Raw genomic sequence first — 22550 nt, forward strand, 5'->3', positions numbered from 1 at the left:
ACCCTATTTCCAGCCCATGACCATGTACTCCTCCTCAGAACTGTTCTCCCCACCACAGGGCTGGGTCTTGGCAGCCATGTTTTTGTGCTCTGTGACCCTGCCCACCGGACTGTATTGGAGACCACGACCCATTATCAGCCAATGTTTATCTTGAGAAGTTGGCTGAAGAAATTGCCCAGAATCAAACTGCAGAGATCTATAGTGAGCTCCCATAGGTTTCTGTCATAAGGTCTCTCACTGCCAAATCCAGCATTTGACCTTTGGGAAGCCTGTTTATCTTTTAGTTCTCTGAGGTGCCTTATCTCCTGCTCTCTTTTTCTCTGCCACCATTTTTGCTTAAGCTAGTTTAAATGGATTTTCTTTACTGTTACCAGAAACTTAACTAAGCCAATTGTCCAGGAAAGAGTATTTCCAAGTCAGGACAGACTACTCTGGCTCTTCAGTTAGAAACATTCCTAGAATATTCCTCAGGTTTACTGGAAATATCTTTTGATATTTCCCTGGTTATGGAACTATATTTTCATCCCTCGAGTAGACCAACCCACAAAATATATTTATTTCAGATTAATTGGCATTCTGCTTCATTTCGGTATCATTTCTTCAGAGTGGCTAATTCAAAGTGTATGGATTCTGTTAAAACTGGAGTCTGACGCATAACCCCACCCTCTTTCCCATGGGCATGTTAATTGCATGCAGTAGACATTCAATTAAAAGAGTTTGGGTTCTCAGACCAGTAACTGACAGCCCCTCTAAGCCTTTTGTTCTTCAACTCAGGTGTGTCGCAAATTCTGCCGTACTTTCTAACCACAAATAACTCTTTCCCACTTGACCATTGCAACTGGATTATTCTCTGGCAGAAAATTTCACTTGCCTTTGCAACCACTCCCAAGCACACCTGCAGCTCTGAGAGGTCTTCCTGTTTTAGTCCCTGGCTATCTCACTGTACCGGCCCTAAGCTTCCAGGGCTCTCAGTAGGCTGTACCTGAACTACCCCGTGCCTTAGCAACCCCCCTCATATCTAGTCGTATCTAGTGTCGGTCAGATAAACCTGTTTGTCTAGGATTTCTCTGCAGCCACAGTGCTTCTTTTTCCCTGGTGTACCTAAGCTGAATTCCTGTCTTCCTAGACCTTTTCCAGTGCCCCTTGCTTTCACCTGTGCCTCAGCATCACCTGGGTAGGATGGGGAGGGGGGGCAGGGGGATAAAACTGTCGGCTGCCTTCCAGACCTATGGAATTAGACCATAGGCACATGCTCCAGAAAGCTCTATTTTTAAAAATCTCCCAGATGATGCTGATAACACTACTGGCCAACCCACAGCAGGCCCAACCCTGGGTCCTTGAAGTGCCTTTTAGCATTTTTCATACTCTTCACTTTGTAAACTTTAGAAACAGAAAAGCTTTTCTGACCATGCTCTTTAGAATCTTTACCATTATACGGGACCTACTAATAAGCTCTGATGTATGATGCGTCAGACACCCCTTATCCAGTTACCTCAAAGAAAACACTGCTACTCAGGATTAAGCATGTATTTATTTTAGTTCAGTTAAAACAGACATAGTTTCATTGAAACGGTGTAGCACTCTTTGCCAACAAGCCCTAGTGGACCCGTTGGCCTCTAACAGTACAGTGGGGGTATTTACACTATATACAGAAAGCTAACACACCCAGGTTCTCAAAGATCTTTCATTACACTAGATCACATCTGATTTCATTACACTAGATCACATTTTGAAACGACTGCATTTTGAAAATTAGACCTTATTTAAAATTTAAATAAGAGTTCTGAATTTGCACCAAGTTTTCATGAAAAAATGTGATGTTCATCCAGTCTGTTTATTGCAAATACAATTTAAATACCTTAAATTTTTAGTGTTTACATAATTACTCAATTTGTTTATATTGAAATCTCTGTACAGGTATTTTTGGGACAATTCTTATAGATACATGTGAATTCATCAAAATGCAGTTAAGAAACTTACAGGAATATATACACTTGAACCCAAGACCCAAACCTGACATTATATACATTATATATTACAAATACATATGGACAGACAATGTATGTACAGATTATCATAAATATTGAAAAATAGGTTAGCTTTAATGGATTAATGCTGTTCTATAAATAACATTACAGTTATAACTGAAACATCCACGGAAGACAGTAATGCAAAACGAGGTGACAAGACAGTGGTTTTAATACTGAAGACTGCTCATTAATGGGAATTCACTGTTTTAGGAACCTCAAGGCAGGTTAAGATAGCTCCAAGAAAATCATGCAATGGAATTTACCCTAGGCAGTTCATTTTGAACCTCAAACAGCTAAAAGAGGATTGAAGGAGCCTCCTCACGTCAATTTGCTACGAGAAGAAAATTCTTTTTTCCATTCCTTCCTGGTTGCCACGGTAGTTTCTCCCACATGAACGGATGTAAACTGTAGAAGACAACTCTACTTGGTATTCCCTGGCAGGTCTCAGATACAAAATCAGCAATTCTTCCAGGAACTCAAGCAGAAGTGCCAATTCTTGGTCTGAACTAGAGGTGAGGTTCTGGATTTGAAGGGAGTGCCAAAGCCCAATTAAATGAAAGCAGTGCTGTAGAATCCATCTTTTCACTGCCTTTCTGGATGGTCCCCAATCACGTTATCTTTGTAGAAACACAAACGGACCATTGGTTTCACCCAATGTAGCACTACAAGAGGTCTTCCAGTTCCACAAGGGTCTTCACAGACGTATCTTGTCTGTAATTTAGTCACATATAATACAAGAATGTGTAACAAAAACCATGTCTGCCACGTTTCTGGGCCCTGAAACTAAAAATGCTTAGTTTAAAAGGACCAGCTGATGATTCCATTATTTGCTTCCCTCAACCACTAATGGAATTATGTATATTAGATTTTAGACATTATGCCTGATGAGCAAAGTACCACATTATTTAATATATTCACCATACACCATAACGTACAATAAATGTGCTCTTAAAGCCAAGGAATTGTTTCACTTCTAACTGGCACTGAAATGGAAGGGTGCACATGCAGCTGGACCGACTACTTCCACTCGGGTTGCACTGCTTTTCCTCGCTGACCATTCGTTGGATGTAAACAAGTAATTCTGTGTTGTACAAGAAGGAGATGACAATCCAGTGCAAGTGAGTTTTACAAACTTACTGCATGAGAAACCCAGTGGCCCATACGAAGAGAACTTATACCAGACATCGGTGTCACCTGTGAATTAGACCTCTACTGTAGACAAAACATGAACACAACTAAGCCGCACATTATCAAGTAATTCACACTTCCAGTAGCAGATGAGCATTTGGCAAAGTTGTACTCTCTGGATAGAACAGTTTTGGCCTATAGCCATCAAATGCCCATTTTCCACCGCTGGAAGCAATGTCCAAAAAAAGGGCTGGCCCAAAAAACCCAGAGCTGTCAATCCAACTCTGGAGACACACGCAACTGAATAAACCCTGTTTTACCCAATTGCACTATTTGGTACCTCAAAATTAGTTATTTGACTTCCCACAGAAATATCTGTTTTGTATCTTCCATTCTAATAGATTGAAGCCGTTTCAGTCTGAATGAAGCAAATTATTTGGGGCCAGAGAAGAAAAGTGACGAACAAGTTCATCTGATTTGGTATAGCAATATAATCAATCAATTATTCTTCAATGGTGAAGTCTGAATGGAAAAAACTATGCTCCTATTCATGGTACATTTTTCGTTACATCATTTTCTCTAAAAATTTTTTTGGGTTAAAAAAAGTATTTGGCTTATTGTGCCTACAAAAAGGCAAATCATTTCACAATACTAATATTTGTTTTTAAATACCAATGATTTTTTCTTATGGAATTCGTTGACAGTTGTTTTTGGATAAAGTTAAAAAGAAAGCAATTTTTTTTTTAAAGTAAAATAGTGCTTCTGAGGTCTTAAAATATTTTTGGTACAAAAAAATAATAGTGTTTTTCTCAATGGTTATTTCAATACTTTGCTGTAAATTAATAAGAATTGTTTCTCACATCGAATGGTTCCATTAGGCACATTCAAGTAAAATCATAAAATATCCAAGTTAAACAATGACATAGCCAAACATGTGGCTTGATAAAAGTTAAGAGTTCGTCCATTCTCTGGAATGGAATAAAAATTGTCACTTCCATTAACCCGAGACTCGTGGTTTGGTTGTTAATATCCATTTCTATCATACAGAATAGTTTCTTTAAAAAGAAAAAAAAAAAGTTCACTTATTCTGCACTCAGAAGAACCAGCGAGGAATCTGCACTTCAAAAGGAAGTGAAACTGAAAACATTAGGTGAAATTTCATAGTAAGTTGAGAGTTGACTCAACACTGGCATCAAGTGGACTAGCGGAGTTTCAGCGGCGCCCATTAATGGCCACCTCCATGGGCGTTGTGTACCCAATCCAACACAATCAAGGCCATGCTTCCGGTCATCACCACGATGCCACTTAGCAGGAAGAACACAGCCTGCAATGAGCACAAAGAGAAAGGGATTAGCAAGCAAAAAACCGTATCCGCAAAACATTCCTTTCTACTTTTAAAAATGGACTTTTATCACTGAAGTTACGTTGAGTGTTTTGCAGAGCTACAGTTTTACCTGCTGAAGATATTTAAACTGTCTTAAGTTACCCAGGGCTTACCTACAGTACAAAATAGCTCAGCTTTTGAAATCTTCCAAAATTTTGCTTCTTCATTCCTTTGTCTCAAACGAAAAGGTAAATAATTTTCTTTGCTGGATAAACTACTTCATGTAATAAATACAACAGACCAGTTTTTTGGGGTTTTCTTTTTGTTTTTTTGCATTTCATGAATTTCAAAAATTTAAGTCACAAAATCAAACCAAAGTCATCCTAAATGCAGCCTGAGTCAAAGCCAGACGTTTTTCTAAGAAACGTTAAGTTTACTCCTAATTCTATCCCCTTCAATTACTGCCACTATGTACTTTGGATAAAACAAGATGATAGTTGTTTGTTTAGAAACAATTCTAGTGCTTTCATCCGACTAGAACTATAGCAGAATAAGGACTAAAAGGCAGTCTTTTTCTTAAATAACCTCACCACCAGGATCTTCTGTAGTTAACGTATCATATTCTTTTTAATATCAGTTATTACACTTTAAAGTACAGTGACAGCCCTCCCGAGCTTTGCTTTGAAGACGGTTAGTTCGAAGGCCCAATTAACTGTTGAAGCGGGCAGTCTGACAAATACCAGTTCAACTAATGCTGAAAGTTGAGTCAGTATCTCCACACTGTACATGCACTCTTTATCTCTATTCCCATCTCTAACATATCGCAACCGCTTTCTTGCAATTAACTTAGACCTGTATTCGAAGGCAAACTTTCACCTTTCCGGTCCCAACGCTCCACCTTTGAAGTCCATCACTGAATATTCACGAGACACTTACAAGAAATGAACTAACGGACTAAAATCAGGTGAGGAAATTCTAGTATCAGAAGAGGATCACTACGGTTTCTGCAAGTCAGAACAGCTCACTCACCCCAATCTTTTGTACAGATTTCATAGGTTCTTTCTTCACCAACTTGATATAGAAGGCAGATGGCAGAATAAAAATCAACATAGCAGCTGCAGATGCCCCTGGAAAAGAACACAGACCGTTTCTTGAGGATTCAGTGAATTACCTGGCATCCCTTTTTTAAACTTTAAAATCCCTGATATGGGAAGGAACTTCGACACTTTCTAAAACTTACCAATGAAACCAAAGATATCTCTAATTGTTGGGACAAAGATGACGAGCAGATTGGTAAATGCCAAGATAGACACTGTAATGAGACTGTGGCGCCACCAACTGAAATCTTTGGCTGCACACAACAGGTGAGTTACAGAACTCCGGATCTGCAGAAACAAGCAGAGAGATGAACATTCCAGCTTTACATTAATGGAGGAAAAAAATCCCCAAATAATAGGAAATATATCTTAAAAAAGAAAAAAAGGAACTTTCTAAATACTCAAATTGTGCCCCTTCCTCTATTGCTGTTTCCGTAACACCCGAACATTGAAAGATCATTTTAGATCTTCAGTTATGGAAAAAAATTACCCAGGATGTTTTGAAAATCTACAAAGTATTTTTAAAAATCCCTTTAAAACCACCATCAACTTGGTATTGCTCTAGCAGTGTCTCCCTTCTCACAAAAGAGGAAAATCTCCCAAGTCTTCACATGTTTAAAAACTCATTCCTGGTGAGCGGAAGGAGGGCAGGTGATTACTTACTGGGAAGATGACTACTGGTACCGTCAGGGTGACAGCCACTAGCACAGCCAAACGAACAATGAGAAGAAGAATATCCGTTCCCATGATGGTAGAGTAGGTATGAAGCAATTCTGACTCAACATGTTCTATGGGGAAAGACAAAGAAAAAAAAGCTTCAAGTGAGCGGTTTCCTCTAGAGATTAGGTGGGAAATCTAACTTACAGCAAATTTGCACCAAAGTTATTAGCTACTCACAAAACGACTATAAGAGGCTAATAAGATTAATTCGGAATTAGGGTTAATGCAATTAAAATAACATTGAAGGAAAATTTTCCTAAATACCAAGTAGAGATTTAGCCACATGACCCCCACCAAAAACAACAGGAGCTAAATAGCTAAATCCCATGGTCTGGCTTACAGTTTGTGTTGGAGGATTTGAAGGTGACTGAAGAGGAGATAGACAGCATGAACTGAGATGCAAGCACATCATGTAAAAATGCCGTCAAATGACTAATGATGTGAACTTGGGTTTGAGAAATTACGGATTAAAAAGACTACGGGAAATTCTAAGCTCTAAATTCAGTTTCTCATCCCAAGACGAAATAACACCAAAACAGATCAAATTTCAGTGACAGATTATACACGTGCAGGTTATCAATTTTATTTCACGAAATGTTTTTTTCTGAAAGCTGGACATTACTTACCATAAAACGTCAGGTATCCAAAGAGGGCAGCAAGCAGGTACATGAGAAACATGGCGAAAAATGAAATCTTGGACACATTCATCATTCTTCTACGGCTGCGGCTATGTAGATTAAAAAAAAAAAACCACGAATATATACTTGAGCAGTAGTTATAAGCAATAATCTAATATTTTTCTAACTTTCCCAATAAATTTAAATAAAAATAGGTAAAGCACTCACCCTTTGAGTTCTTCATAAATGGGAAGGATAGCAGGATGACAGACAAATGAAAAGGTCAAAATCGGCACAGCGTAGACAGTCTGTAAAAAATGTAAACATTTACTTAAAATAATCATGTAACACACTTAGGTCATCACAGCTCTGCAGTTTAAATGTTATAGTAACCAATTTTAGAATCAAACCCTAAAGTTTCCCTTCTGATCTTTCACTAAGTGTGATCAACATCCTAACTTCAGAATGTGTCAATTATTAAATCACAGAATTATTTCATTTCAGTTCTCCATTTTAAGATACAAGCTAATGCTTTCTTTTCAGTCTTCAATAACTCAGTAATTCGCTACTCATGTTTTCTAAAGAGTAGCTATTATCGCTCCTCCGTTTACCTTGAAGTAATTTTTAAATTTCCAGTGGGTAGTATCCCTCTCTTCTTGCCTAAAATCTTAAGAAAATAAAATTTATATTTAGTTACCTGTGAATTGAAGATAAAATAACGTGGTCTGCAAGAATCATCGTCGGTCATGTTAAATACCATCTCAGGTGCAAAAGCCATTGGCTGTGTTAAGGTGCTGTTTATTGTCTCGTTAATTATCAAACCAACTTCCACAGGGCAAGGAATCTGAAATTTCTTGCAAATCACCTGAAAACATATTATTATGCATTTGTGAAACTGAATAACGTGACTGGGCTCACAAACAGATCTCTAGCTTTAAAGAAGAGTTATACCTACCACAATCAGGAAGAACATCATACACAATAAGGAAAGGCCACTGGTATAGCCCAAATATCCTGTAAGGGAGGCGAAGATTATTACTCCGATGTAACCAATTTCAGGCAAATTTATTTTCTCAACTAAGTCACTCAATTCTTTAGTGAAAGACTTTAGTATGAATATTAAATTTCTAATTCTTACATACTAAGGTACAGAATTACTTAAAAATACTTGCTAAGAACCAAAACAATAGAACTTCATTTTGAATTATTATTATTTACAAAGCAAAAATATTACCAAGTGTCAACGAAATATCCCAGCCCCTCCTGGTAGCCATTCTGCTAGGATTTTGAAAGGCCTACAAGGTGTGTACGTGGCAGCTCCCCAAGTTATGTTTTTGGGGCTTTTTAGCTTTCAATTTCTATTAAGAGAAAGCCAACTAGCTAGTGAGAGGCTCATTTTAGTTTTCTTTAGAGATGGGTTTACTCACCTAAATTTCTCAGCAGTGACAAAGGAAGAATAAGCACCAGCGACACCAGCAAAACCAAATAGTCACCGTTTAGATACCACAATCTGAATTAAAGAAAAGAAACATGAGGTCAAAACCAATCCTGAAAATTCCCAGAATACTATGCACATCTTCTTACTGGACTCATTTCATAAGGTAGATACTATAAAAATAACACAAAAAAGGGGCAGGTTTGGAAAAAGCACTGCTTATTCACAAAAAGCCTATAGACAGGAATAAATTTCTAACTCTGTGTGCTAGCTGAATATTCGCTCAGGTTAGAAATGGGTATGAACAGTATAACTTTTGTCCCACTGTTTGCTCTGGGAAGGCTGCCAGCTGATTCAGAACATAAAACGCTTCTTAAAGGCTTGATACTAATGCAGGGAACAAAGCAGCATTGTTAAGCCAGTAATCTTATCTTCAAGCATTTTTGGAAGAATTGTACACCAACTTGGTCATAGCTTTAGCTTCCAATTTTGAATGCTAGAAACAAGGAAATTTAAAACCAGTTCCTTTTAGACATTTATTAGCAAATGTAATTATTAAATACTTCAACGAGGTAATTTTTTCATACTTAGGTAAAACACATAGGTGAAGACAAAAAACAAAACACAACCTCCCCCCCATACCAGAATTTACTCCAGGTTGTCAAGACTATGTTGTGACACCTTGACCCACCTTGGCTCCAAAAATAGTCAAAAGGTCCCTTCTGAACTTAGAGAAACTATTACCGATGTCTCCTAAGAGTTCTAGCAATGTCTTTTCCAGGTAATCAGCCATACCCTCTTTTAAAATCACTATTTTCAAATTCTAATTGTCCTGTGAATTCCGCTCCACTTACTTTAGCAACAAAGATCCCACCGAAAACTATGTTTAAAGATCGGCTTATTAAATTTCTCAAGTAAAAGAGATAACCACATTTCTCCACTTTGAGATAATGAGCTGCAATAAGTGGGGAAGTAAACTACCCTTCCCCCTGTTTACTTTAGATAAAAACCTGTTAGTCCGCTGGGAGGAATAACTGTGCTACAAGGATAAGGTTTCTACAACATGGCCATACACTTTCTGGTCTTCTGCATTTGAACAGATTACGTTTTAAGAATTTCAAATTTATAAAAAATCAGGACTGATTTGTAATGTAATTCAAAGCTTCTACCTGACTTAGGTTAGACTTGTGTTACTCAGCTACGATTTCCTAGAGAGTAAGTATCAAGAGAAAGTTAAGGTCTAGAAAACCTGCTTTCACACACAGGCTGGAGAAATTATTATCCAGAATTATAGCACGAGCTTGATCTTTGGTCTTTCGCTCGTAAGACTTTAAATCAGTCTGTGACGGACTTCTTGGTCAATTTAAACAGGAACATTTACGAAAAATAATTTATTGGTAATTATTTTGTAGTCAACTTTGATAAAATGTATCTAACCATTTTAGACTGTAATTTTTCTTATGAGCAACCTTACTTAGCACCTACCCAGTTGTATCTTCAATGTTCATTAATGCCTGGATCACCAAAGGTAACTCATATTTCACTATGAAGAGGTAGCTTGACATAGCTGGAGGAAAACAAAATTATACCATTACAAGTGCAAAATGTGGCATGTGACACCAAAGTAACGTGTCACCACTCTGTGCTACACAAAGAGCAAAAAGTCTACCCAAATCACCTTTTAAAAAATTCTTACCTCCAATATTCTGCATTGTAATTGATCCAGAGGCTGCAAGCTTTCCAACTAAGCCAAATGCTTTATGTCCCAACTGTTCATATAATAAAGACCCTAAAATACGAAGAACACAAAAGCATGAAGGAAGGAAGAAAATCCTGACAGGCGTAATTGTTTTAGAAATATCAAGAATGCTACCATACCTCCTTCATTGGCAGTTTTCAGAAGGAGATGAACAGAATACAGGGAAAATATTGACACAAATGTCAAGAGAATTCTGATGAGAGAAGGAAAAGGCACAGGGTTATGAATAAGCACAACTGTATCTAAAGACAATTCTTTTGCTTGTTATCAAAACATTAAATATGGAATGTGCCCTCATTTTTCTGTGCTAGACAAAAGTCCCCAAGAACTGGTGTTGACCATCCTGGCTAGTGTCAACATCTCCTCTTAACCTGGTACTAAAAACCTGCATCATGTCTCAGGTGTTAGTTCTATGGTACTGGTTAAGAGCAGGGGTTTACCCACTGCACCAAACGTGTAGGGAGACCCAGGAAAGCTTAACTTTAAGGTGTGAAGTGATGAGACTTATAATTTGGTTCTGGAACCTAATATTTATCTGTATTCTTGCCACTTCTCTGCATTTTAATAGCTCCTTTTATCTGTAAAATGATGGTAATGTCTGCCATTAAAAGTCCAGCTCAAAAGGCACTTATGAAATCCAACTGAGACAGGGTCAGGAAAGACCTTGATACCACTTGGACTACATGAAGAGGAGGAATGGGACTAGAAAGGGAGAGAGATACTAACATTAGAAGTGTCAGACACAGCTTTACAAACACCGGGCACAAGTCAGAAAAATAACCACTGAGACAATATACTATATTGCACGCCATGGTGTGGAATACAGGCCCACTGTTATGACAAAGTTAAACAATGCCTGTGCTATAACAAGTAGCCTATCGGTCTGACTGGGGTAGCTCTTTGCTCCAGTAGGTGGAACAGAAAAAAAAAAAAAAAAAAAAAAAAAAAAAAAAGAAAGAAAAAGAAAAAAAAAAGAATGGGGGAACTAAAGGTTCCCTAATGTCACGTAGCTTTCCTTTAAGGATACAAATTCTCTCTCATTCCAGATTTACTTTCCACCCCTCCTGGGCAAGGCAAGGAAGATATATATGGATTTCTTTCTATTAAAAACAACAACAAAATATCAGGGAAACCCACAGAAAACTCTGCAAATGAGATCATTACTTTTTTTGATTCTGTACAGGAAAACTGAAGCCGGTACCATGTAAGGTCTGGCAGAGAAATTGATGTCTGTTAGTTAAAACATAGGTGGTAGCATTGAACTGCCATTCTAATGCCAAAAACTTTATGGGGCTTAATCAGAGGTGGAAAAATGACCCCATCCGCCTTACCTCTAACTGAACAAAGTTGTTAGTTTGATCAAAAACAATGTTCAAAGTATGCTGACAAATTCAGTCGTCCTTTCTTATAATGACATTATCATGAGGGACAAATGGACTTCATAACCTTTGAGGTCACTTTCAAGCTCAAGCCTGAGTCTGCCTAACAAGGTTAGCTGGAGCTGTTTAACCACACTGTGACAGCCACGTGGCTTCTGGCCCATTTACCTCTACATCCTCTAAATATACCTTGTAAAATACTGACGGGATTAAAAACTCACTTTCACACTCCTGATGTTATTTAACCATTTATTAAAAGGGTTAATCAAACACATAGACCTCATTAATGTATTTCAAAGGTGCAAGGGTAACATCAGAACTTTGCTTTCACTTACGAAACAGGTGCCATTTTATCTTGTTAACTATAACCACACTGGCAGCATTTAAAGACTGCCTCCAGTTTTTATAGTAAGAGTCAGGAAGGATTTCGGAATATTTAACAATGAGGCCATTCAAGTTCCCCAGTAAAAATTCTAGAGTTCTTCCTATGTAAATTCCTTCATCTTAGTAAGAGGTCTCAAAAAGCTTCATGCTCATGAAGCAAGCTGCTGGAATCCTAGGTTCCAATGCTCAAAGCCAGGCTTAACTTCAGTACAGAATTTTGCCACAAAGCAGAACTTTGCAAAGGTCTGCTTTTCTTTTCATGAACATTCTATTCTGCTGGAGAATATAACTTGAGTAGATGGCACCAGTCAGCTAACTAAAACACATCTGTCACAACAGGACAATTCCCTGCTCCCTGTAAGGTGTGGTTTCTTCATCTGTGCAATAATCACACTATCTTCCACAGAAATTGCCTTACCAGGAGCCCATGGGTACTTAAACAGCTACCATACAACTATCACTGAGAAAGTACATCCAAATTTACATGTATTTTTGTTTTGTACCTTTCCCCCCTGGAAACAGGGTTCCTACTTTTATTATCTGAGAATCAGTGACTCCACAGCAGTTAAAAAACCACTGCTCTAAAGTCTTTTATAACTCCAAAATCCTATTCTAGGCATTTATGCTAGAAAGCACAGGAATAAATCATTTAACTGGGCAACCAGGGAAAAGTACATTTAAAAGCAGGTACTTATTAAAATATTTTTTTTTTTTTGCTATGGCATGTGGCAACCACACAGACCTAGAAGAAATAAATATTAGAACAAAAAAAACCTCAAAAAACAAAACAAAACAAAAAAAACCCCAACATATAGGTTTCTTTTCAGTGTCCAGAAAATTATGACTCACTTTTCTTAGAACAAATGTGTTCCAGGTTAAGCAAATACCACCACACCCTACATATTCTAAAAAGTCTGTTTGCCTTATGCAAAGGTCCTTGGGGAGACATATCAATTTATGAACTGACTTGGATGTACTATGCTTATTAGTATTTTTTGTGTCCCATTTTGCCAGAACAAAATTCCTAGCTACTTTGGATTTATCAATAGTTTTTTTTTTAAATATCCAAACCCTCCCTGTCACAACTTTGTTTTAACTATTCCACTGACTTAACGACTTTTAGTTTAATTATTAGTTTTCAGTGTTGTCCTGTTTCTTCCTAATTGGCTTTCTTGATATCATGCAGTTTACATATTAAAATAAGGAGGTTTCTGGATTTCTCATCTTAAATTTCACACAAATGACTTTTAAGTCAACTATGTCAACTGTGAATTCCGTCTCTGGAGCTGAAAGTTTTATGTTTTATCATCATATTAACTGCCCTGCATGGCAGACTCACTACTTACACATACTTACATAAAAAGAGCAATTCCAGTATTAGCCATGGCATAAGAAAGCCCAAGGATTCCACTGCCCACAATCGCATTGCTCAGATTAAATACTGACATTCCAAAGGAAGTAGTACCTGGATGCTACATAGAGGGAAAACGATAACCAAACATATAACAATAATTAAATGGAGAAAACCAGCTTTGGGCAAGTTAGATTGAAATCTAAAAGTAAAACTATTCTTTTACTCCATAAAGCCACAGACACACAAATTTTTATTTTCAACTTACAAAGTCTGTTTCATACTTCTTCTTCCCCGAATTTGATTCAAGTAAAAAGTTCTGGTTTTCAGGATCTACATCTGCATAATGGCTGTGAGGGAAAAAAAGGAATTCTCAGTCGTTGTGAAATATGCAACGGAATGCTTTAACACAAACAGCCCTTTAGTTGTCACACACCTTCCCTGAAATGCCTAAGTGTTAAGTAGGAGTCGACTCTCACAGGAGATACTGTCAATGCGACAATCGGATACTCTTTCAGAGATTACACTCTCTCCAAATGCTACGGTAAATTACAGCAACCGAAGCAGAGTCCTAGGTAAAGAATCCCTGACCCGCACAAGGCGTTTAAAAAAAAAAAGGCAACACAACTTCTCCCACCTTTTCAGAGCAGCTTGCTTGGTGGGGTAGGAGTAGTTGAAGTCGCTGTTGGAACTGTAGCTGCTGCTGTCCTCATCCGGGGATATATTGAATCTTCCCATTTCGGCTTTCTTCATGCTGGCACCGGGAGGAATAGAGGGTGCAGCGATGAACACTGGGCTCCTTTTGTCCTTGGTGGTGCACCGGCCCGCGCGGCTGCCTGTGAAGAAGGTAGAGGCGGCGCGTCAAGACTGCAGCGCCCGCGCGCCCGCCCGCCGTGGTCACGTGACGCCGCCGGGAGGCGCAGCGCGGCTGATTCATCCCCGGCCAGGCGAGTGGAAAAGTACCAGCCGAGCGCGAGGGGCGGGGGCGCGCAGAGGGGCGGAAAAGTACAGACAGCAGAGCCGCGGAGAACAAAGATGGTCCCACCGCGGCGATGCGCCCGCAGAGGTCCGCGCCCTCTCGACCCCAACGCCCCTCTCCAGAGGATTTTAGTATTGCACCCTCTCCATTATCCCAAGTCTGAGGGGAGGGTGCACGGGGGCTCCGTTTCGGCTTTCCTCCAGCCTCTCTGGTCGTGCACAGGCATGCAGGGCACACATCCCACCCAGGCATTGGTTAGGTGTGCGTGCAGCCCAGGCTCACAGCTCCCAGTTTCTAGCATTTGCAACGGCAATTCGCGAAATCGGTCTTTTCATGCCCGGGGTCCCCAGATGGGGAAATGCCTCTGCGACAGATAGCGGACTCAAAGGGGGCAGAAAGGGCTGACACGGGTCCTCTCCTGAGAAGGGGAGAACGCCCGTTCCCCGGCGACCAGAGTCGTCAGGGTTTGTTTACACGCGCACGCCCGTGCCCTCGAACACACTCGTCTACAGGCATTTGGCTCGAGAGCGCTTCGCCCGGCCGGCCCCTCCTATGCCCGGAAAAGAAACTGATGCAATATCGATCGCCGATTATCAAATGTTCCTGGCCCGTCTTCCTCTATCGTGGCCTCTGTATACCAGAAGCCCGAACCCTCCTCCGCTGCCCCCATAGTCCAGGCCCCCTCGATCTATTTTTTTTTTTTATTAATGCAAATCAGTCACAAGACTTGCCGCAGCGGAGCCACGGGCCGGACGGGCTGGTTCCCCTCCCCCTAATGGGAGGATGCGGCTCCGCTCCCGGCGGCACGCGGCCCCCGCGCCGCGCCCCTCCCCCGCCCGAGGAGGGCGGCGACCCCCGTACGGGCCGGGACCGAAGGCGGGTCCCGCCGACCAGACACACCAGTCCCCGGAGGAAACAGCCCCCGCAGCTGCCTTCCCGCCGCGGCCCCTCCCGGACGCCCCTCCCCCACTCCCGACCTGGCCCCGCGCCCTTCGCACAGACGCCCCCGCGCGCGTTACCTCGGTGGTCTCCGCTCCTGTATCCCGGAAACGTCAAGCAAACGCCTTCAGTGAGTTTTTCTCGGCTAAACAAAAATCGTAAACCAAAAACAAAAACCAACAATAGGCAGGAAAAATAATTTTAATAAAAAAAGGAAATGGCAAGTTGTTGCCGCCCCAATCGTCCGGCGTCCGCCGTCTCGAGGGAAAGGCGCGAGTGTGCGGGAACGCGTGGTCCGGCTAAGTGCGGTGCAGCGGGGACAGCGCTCCGGGACGGCGGCGTCGCGCGGCTCTGGTGCTGCCTGCCCGGCAGCGGGTTATAGCGGCCGCCCAGGAGGACGCGTCAGGGGGCGGGGCCGCGGCCGCCCGGGTGCCTTCTCTTTGTGTATCAACACTACCTGGGCTCCGCCCCCGGCCCGCCCGGGCCCGCAGACCCCGCCCCCCGCCACCCCAGTCCCTCCCTGCCCCCCGCGGCCCACTCGGGCGGCCGGCCCCGCCCGCTGGAGCCCCCACCCTCGGACAGAGCCAAACCCCACTCCCTCCAGTCTCCTGGCCAGCCCGGAAAGACCCCCATGCTTCCCTTGGCCAGTTCATTTCAACCTCGATAGGTGCCCAACACATGCGGTTGTCTTTACGGAGCCTTCTCCTTCAATCCCCTCCGTCCGAGTTACCAGCAGTCTTTGCTTTCTCCTCAAGGCTTTTTGGGGACACATCCCGCCCACCCAACCCTTTCCTGCCTGTTATTTTTGTGATTTACTTGGGGTTTTTCTCTTGCAAACTTGGACTAATGCAGCAACGTTGTCTCCACGGTCGGTTTCTGTTCTCGTTCTTTCTTCTCCATCTAGACCGGCTTTCACTCTTCAAAACTAGCCTGATTGGGTCAGTTGGCAGCTGCATTTCGGCCTATCCTTTTTATACGAACGTGGAAAACCCTACTAGGGGAAATGCTACATTCTGACCAGCAAGCCAGACCCCCTAAAAGGGGATCCCGGTTGGGCCTCCGGTTGGGGGGACCGGCTCTTTTGAGGAGGTGTAGGAGTCCCCCAGTTTTGCAGACACATTTCACTCATTCCACCACCCCTGACCCAATTTGAGAGCTCTTCTGGCCCTCCTCGCCTTTCTTCCCCTGTATTTACAAAGGCGCTGGCTCCACTGGAATGCTGGTCTGGGAGACTTTTCCCCGAGCTAGTCCTTCCCTTCCAGTGGTGATGTGGTCTTGCTGAGCCAGGCAACTAGGGGGCCCCTTCGCTGCGGAATCCTCTGTGCTGCGGAAAGGCACGAGTCCGTCCCTTGCTGGAAACAAAGGCCCCTTAGGAGAAATGCTTGTTGAATGAATGAATAAACAAACGAGTTTGACCTACTGCTCTCTTCCTTTTGGGGACGTGGGAGAGATTGGGCAGGGCATAGAGGAAAGGGTTGGGTGTGATCACAGTTTTTGCTTTCAATGTTTTCCTGAGGAAATCTGTACAGCTGTCTATTTCCGTGGCACGTGAGGCTGCCGGAGTCCTGGGCCTGCACCAGTGTTCATGATTGACAAGGGTGGGCCCATTTCCCCTTTGCACTCCTCTGTTCCCCACCCCTTCTGTTGGTCAGATCAGTCCCACCTAAACAATACTCTTCCTTGCTTTCGTGCCCAACTTTCTCTGACCGTCCCTCAAGGCTTAGTCACTGAGCCTCAGGCTGGCCCCCTCTTTTTCACGAACTGTTTTCTGAACCATGTGGTGCTGGACTTTTTAAACCTGTGCGGTCTTATACTCAAAATTGTTCCAGTCTGTTTGTAGTCTGGTCTCCCCAGGGAGATTGTGAACTTCCCCAAGGCAGATTTGGCATTTGACACACAATCAGGGCTGAAAAAACTTACCTTTCTTCCACATTCGTTCCCTAATAACACCAATCAACTCTTGTCAGGAGAGCAATCTTAGCGGTGGGTTAGAGAGGACTCCCTGCAAGCTTCTTTATATCAGGTTTCAACTGATAAAAATCAGAAGGTCTTAAACCACAGTTTCATCCAGGTGAGTCCCCTTGCCCAGTCAGATGTGCTAAGGAAGCCCTCAGGGTTGGTGGTTTGGGGTGGCAAGTTGCACCCTCACAGCTGGATCTCTTGTCCTTTGGACTTTTGGGAGGTTTGTATTGCAACACATACTTAAGAGGACCCGTAAAATTCAGGGCGTGTGTGTCTGAGTGTTGAGGGGAGGGCTGCAATCTTGTTCTGACCTCTGTATAAGAACCTGAACGGTACATGATGAAAAAGAAAAAAAGGTGGGGGGAGGTATTGACACATCTGTTCTTCTTTTGCCAGTTTTTCAGAGGCCAATCTGAGGTGTATCTGTTAACTCAGGTGGCTTCCAACTGAGACCTAACATGCTTTGGGCTAAAATGCATGGGACACAGGGCCCTTACCCAATTTCTGGGAGTCTGTGCTGCCCAATGCTTGTTGGTTAGAAGTGTTAGAATTTTGCTTCATTTCCAAGCTCATGTTTTAGAAGAATGTTTTTCAAACTGCAGAATGGAACCCAGTGGTGGATAGAGATAAATTCAGTGGATTACTATGAGCTTTTTTTCTTGAGTGCCGTAGAACAAAATAGAATAAAAGATACCCCTGTGCTGTGTGTAGTAATGCTAAGTACTATTCTATAGAACTTTAATTTTGATCTATACATATGCATATATTCTGAGTTGTGATGTAAAATGTATTTCTTACTGTGGTTTGGGATCAAAGAATTTTGAAAGCTACTGAAAGCAAACCTATCCTAAGACAGAAAAATAATCACAAATAGCAGTTGTCAACTTTGGATTTCCAGAAATGCAGTCAAGGTAGATTATTAGAACTTTCTAGTGAAGGTAGTTTTCTTCTGTAGAATTATTTGGCCATTATCACCTAATAAAATATAGGTGTTTTTTTTTTCCTGGGGGCATAAGGAGTTGACGTTGCTAAATGGTTGTTAAACAATTGGTCTTTAGGATGTTCTTCAAAATTCTATTTATTCAGCATTTTACTTCGCCCGAAGTGGGCTTAAATACTAAATGTGCTTCTTTCTATCCTCCATTTCCAACCAAATACTTTTGTTTTCTTCCTTCTTTCCCTTCCTTCCTTCCTTCCTTCCTTCCTTCCTTCCTTCCTTCCTTCCTTTTTTTTTAGTTTGGGTGGGGAGGGTCAGAGGAAGAGGGAGAGAATCTCAAGCAGACTCCCTGCTGAGCAGGCAGCCAGATAGCGATATGGGGCTCAATCTCAGGACCCTGAGATCATAACCTTGAGATCATGACCTGAGCAGAAATCAAGAGTCAAACGTGTGACTGACTGAGCCACCCAGGCACCCCTAAATAATTCCGTTTTCAGGTTGGCTTTCATAGCTTTCTTTGATCTGTCCTAGCCTGTATTTCTATCCCTGTCCTTTAGTGTTCCTTGTGGTAGGCAGCTGCCTGCCATTACTGTATATCTAAACTTTATCCTTCCTTTGAGGCTCAGCTTAAATACCACTTGTTTCATTAATTTTTCTTTATTAGATGCTTCTATTTGAAACTGATCTCATTCTACTTTAAACTTAGTGCTTTGTAAGTATCTTTTTGTGGCACTTCTTTTTGTATTGTCTATGTAACAGATATTATGTTAGTGTCTTTTCAGGGTAGAATCTGACGAATCATACCCAGCCTAGTTGCTTGTAAAAAGAAGGTACTTTCTGAGTAGATGGATGAATTAAATATGTTTTTTTCTCTATGCTACTTGTCTCTACTTGGGTTATATTTATTTATTCACGTATTTATTGTTTATCTCCCTCACTAGAATGTAAGCTCTGTGAAGGCTGGAATTTAATCTTGTGAAAATTAATAAAGGAAAACCCAAATGTGGATTTGGGGTGCTAGACTGGGAGGCTGGTAGGTGGTGCTGGTACCACTCAACATCAATTATGAAAAGAATTGTCAATTATAGACTCAACAGAAGAATCCTCAACAGGAAAGTATCATCAATTACAGGCCCCAACATGAGAAGATGTACATTGCATCTTCTTTAAGAAATTAGCTACTCCTGTAACTCAGTGGATGAGAAACTGTCATCACTTGAACTCTTGCTTCTCTCCAATGGACTTTTGTTCAAAACAACCCCTCCCAACTTCCTCCTTCTTCTCCATAAAATAAGGTTCCCCTCTTTTGTTTGTTGGACTTGCCTATGGTTTTGCCTTGGCTTGCCTGACCTGGATTGTAATTCTCTGCCATTCCCAAACAAACCCATTTTGGCTGGTAAAATAACTGGCAGTTGTATTTTTAAGGTTAACAATCTGCTTTGATCACTGTTGGCTCCAGCACCTAGAACAGTGCCTGACAATACATTTTTGTGGAGTGAATAAATGAAGGAGTAAAGAGTTTTGAGCTTCTCTAGGACCAGGAGGAAACATACTACCTAGTGTGTCTAAAGGGCGTCTATCTCATCCCTTACTGGCCTTGATATCCCTAGCAAAACTGTTCCTCTCTTAATTTTTACAAGTTAGAAAAATAATACCACCATTCATGAGGAAGCGTAGGTCCCAGACCACAGAGTCATCTTGAGCCTTTCTGTTCCTCACATAGCCAACCCATCAGCAAATCTAGAAGGATCTTCCTCCAAACAAATTCAGAATCCTACCACTTCTTACCATTTCCGCTGCTCTGGTCCTAGTCGAAGGGACTGTCACCTCTCTCCTAGATCACTGCAAAAGCCACAGTCTAGCTCATATCTGGGCTTCCATTCTCTACCCAGCTGTCAGAAAGACCTCAGAACAGAAATAAAATCCTTTGCTTAAAGGGATAAATGATTTCCCTTCCTCTAAGCCCTACAGTGACTGCTCATGGCAACCAGAATAAAGTCCATATCCCTCACTCACCGTGGCATTACCTGGTTGTGCCCTTGCCTACCCCCTCAGCCTCATCTCCTACCACTTTTTCTTTTCTCCACATACTAACTACACTGATTTTACTTCTCTCCCTAAAACACTCTAAGTTATTCCCTATTCAGGGCTCTGCACTTGCTCTTTCTTCCACCTAGAAATCTCCTTGCCTAGATCTTTGTATGGGAATTTCTTATCACTTAGGTCTCAGCTTAAATGTTACTTCCTCAAAAAAAACCCAAAAAACAAAAACAAAAACAAAAATCTTCCTTGACCATTCTGACAAAAGTTGTCCCTTGCATGCTATCTCCATCTCACCACTGTCCTATGTTTTTTATTGCGTTGATTTCATGGTATGAAAACATATTATTTAATCATTTGTTGATTTGCTTATGACCTCCTCCTTCCCGCCTCTCTGCCGGACCCCTTTGTGGAATAACTCCAAAAGGAAACATTGTGTTGTTTTTTTTTTTAAAGATTTATTTATTTATTTATTTGACAGAGAGAGACAGCCAGTGAGAGAGGGAACACAAGCAGGGGCAGTGGGAGAGGAAGAAGCAGGCTCATAGAGGAAGAGCCTGATGTGGGGCTCGATCCCATCACGCAGGGATCACGCCCTGAGCCGAGGGCAGACGCTTAACCGCTGTGCCACCCAGGCGCCCCAGGAAACATTGTTTTGTTCAATCACTGCACCTTCAGTGCCTAGAACAGAACCCGATATATAGAAAGACTTATGTGACTTAGTGAATTAGTATATTTAACACGGTGCATAGCAAATAATACACTGAATAAATGTCTGTTGCAATGGCATGATGGTGGTAAAGGACAAGTTCTTCTTGAACCCAGTCCTCTGTAAGCTACGAGTGTGAGAACTGATCCCAAGACTTGCTTTCTAATGGCTTCATTTCACTTAATTAATATGACCTTTTGTGATGTACACAGCCCGACATTCTTGTCCGGACAGTGTTACTCAAAATTCAAGTATGGACACCGGCATTAGGAAGAAACAGTGAAATCCTACCCTTCCCCAACCACAGCTGTCCCTTTATTCCAATGACTTACATATTTCTTAGCATTTGTCTCTCCCAGGTTCCTCAACAAATTCCTCTCTCTGCTCTTCTTTTTTCTCTTCTTATCATTTTGTGTCTTTTATTCATGACTTTATGTTTAGTAGGTGCTCAACAAATGAAGCGTTGTATTTTATCTTTGTAAGACAGCTCGCAAGCCCAAAGCAATAATAGTAACTGTCTGAGCACCCTGGTGACTTCAGCATGTTTTTCTGGTGCTGAAGGATACTCCATTAGGTAGCAATTGCTGTGTAATTATTCCACAACTTCGTGGATGAAACTTCAAAGTTTCAGTCTGTGAAGCAGACGTTCAAGAACAGTTCCGTTGCGTGTTTTGGCTTGGAGTCTCCGATGAGGTTGCAGTCAGCTGACAGCTAGGTCTGTAGTTATCTGATGGCCTGCCTGGCAAACCCCGTTCAGCTTGCCCCGTTCAGTAGGAGAGGACGACGGAAAGACGTGAATGCCAAGAGGTGAGGATCTTTGGGGGCTATCCTGGAGGCCAGCCATCACAGAGAGGTTGTCAGCAGCAGAAAACATTTTATTGCAAGGAACACAGTATGCCACTAAAAGTGGTTTAAGTAATAAGGACTCGTATATACTATCTCATATAATAGGAAGTCCATAGATAGGGCAGTCATAGGGTTAATTCTTGGCCTTGATAATCCCCTCAAAGATTGAGAGCTCACCATCTCTTCACTCTGACATCTTTGGCATGCTGGAGATGTCTCCTGTCATGGTCACATTTTGGCTGCAGTGGTTTCAGGGGTCATACGCAGACAGGGCCACATCCACAAAGAAAGGAATGTCAATACTGTGAATCAATTTTATTATGAGAGAAAACATTTCCTGGAAGTACTACTGTAGAGGTCTCAGGTCCTACTGGCCAGAATTAGGTGACATAGTCATATACAAAAAAATACAAGATGCGTATGCTTGGAAGCATTACCGTTCTGTTAGTGCACACCTCATTTCTCAGTCAGAAAAAGAAAATCATGGTGTCCACAGAAGCTCAACTTAAAAAAATATTTAGGTAATTTTACAGATATTTAGTATCAACATATTCAGTTCTGTCAGGACTATAGAACTTTCCAGAATACCAGTACTCTGCTCTTCTCATCTCTTCCCCCAAGTAAAGGGGAAAGGAATGGCTTGAATAATGACCTTTCTGTGGTGTTTATCCATTGGCCTTTCCATGTGACCCTGGGATGATCTATTTTGCTAGGTGTGATATATAATAATGAATGTGAACGAAAACAGTGTCAGAAAGATGAAGAATTTATTGGCCATGTTTCTTTCACTGGGTAAACTGACACCTGCTAATTAGCAATAAGTGGCTTGGAAAGTGAAATGTGAAAGCAAAATCACTGACGTGAATTCTCATGTACAGGCTTCCAGGTTATTCAGAACATGCCAAGTTTTCGCT

At 41.6% G+C, this 22550-nt stretch overlaps 1 protein-coding gene across 2 annotated transcripts; it reads right to left on the reverse strand.

The window, feature by feature from the left end:
* Window positions 1-1512: 1512 nt before the first annotated feature.
* On the reverse strand, window positions 1513-15559 carry SLC38A2 (solute carrier family 38 member 2). 2 transcript variants are annotated; one of them, XM_026502037.4, is made up of 16 exons: window positions 15223-15559; window positions 13862-14060; window positions 13493-13574; window positions 13230-13345; window positions 10230-10303; window positions 10048-10140; window positions 9837-9918; window positions 8344-8426; window positions 7872-7930; window positions 7614-7781; window positions 7145-7224; window positions 6926-7026; window positions 6243-6367; window positions 5723-5867; window positions 5512-5609; window positions 1513-4482 (listed from the first exon to the last, which is right to left on the reverse strand). In XM_026502037.4, the coding sequence occupies exons 2-16, from the start codon at window positions 13975-13977 to the stop codon at window positions 4384-4386; spliced, it is 1521 nt and encodes a 506-aa protein (XP_026357822.1). In that variant the 5' UTR covers window positions 13978-14060; window positions 15223-15559; the 3' UTR covers window positions 1513-4383. The 2 variants fall into 2 exon arrangements, with proteins under 2 accessions (XP_026357822.1, XP_057174755.1); XM_057318772.1 differs by lacking the exons at window positions 13230-13345; window positions 15223-15559 and having other exon boundaries at window positions 13862-13970.
* Window positions 15560-22550: the final 6991 nt, after the last annotated feature.

Source organism: Ursus arctos, unplaced genomic scaffold (assembly GCF_023065955.2).
Source record: "Ursus arctos isolate Adak ecotype North America unplaced genomic scaffold, UrsArc2.0 scaffold_26, whole genome shotgun sequence".
Lineage (NCBI taxonomy): Eukaryota > Metazoa > Chordata > Mammalia > Carnivora > Ursidae > Ursus > Ursus arctos.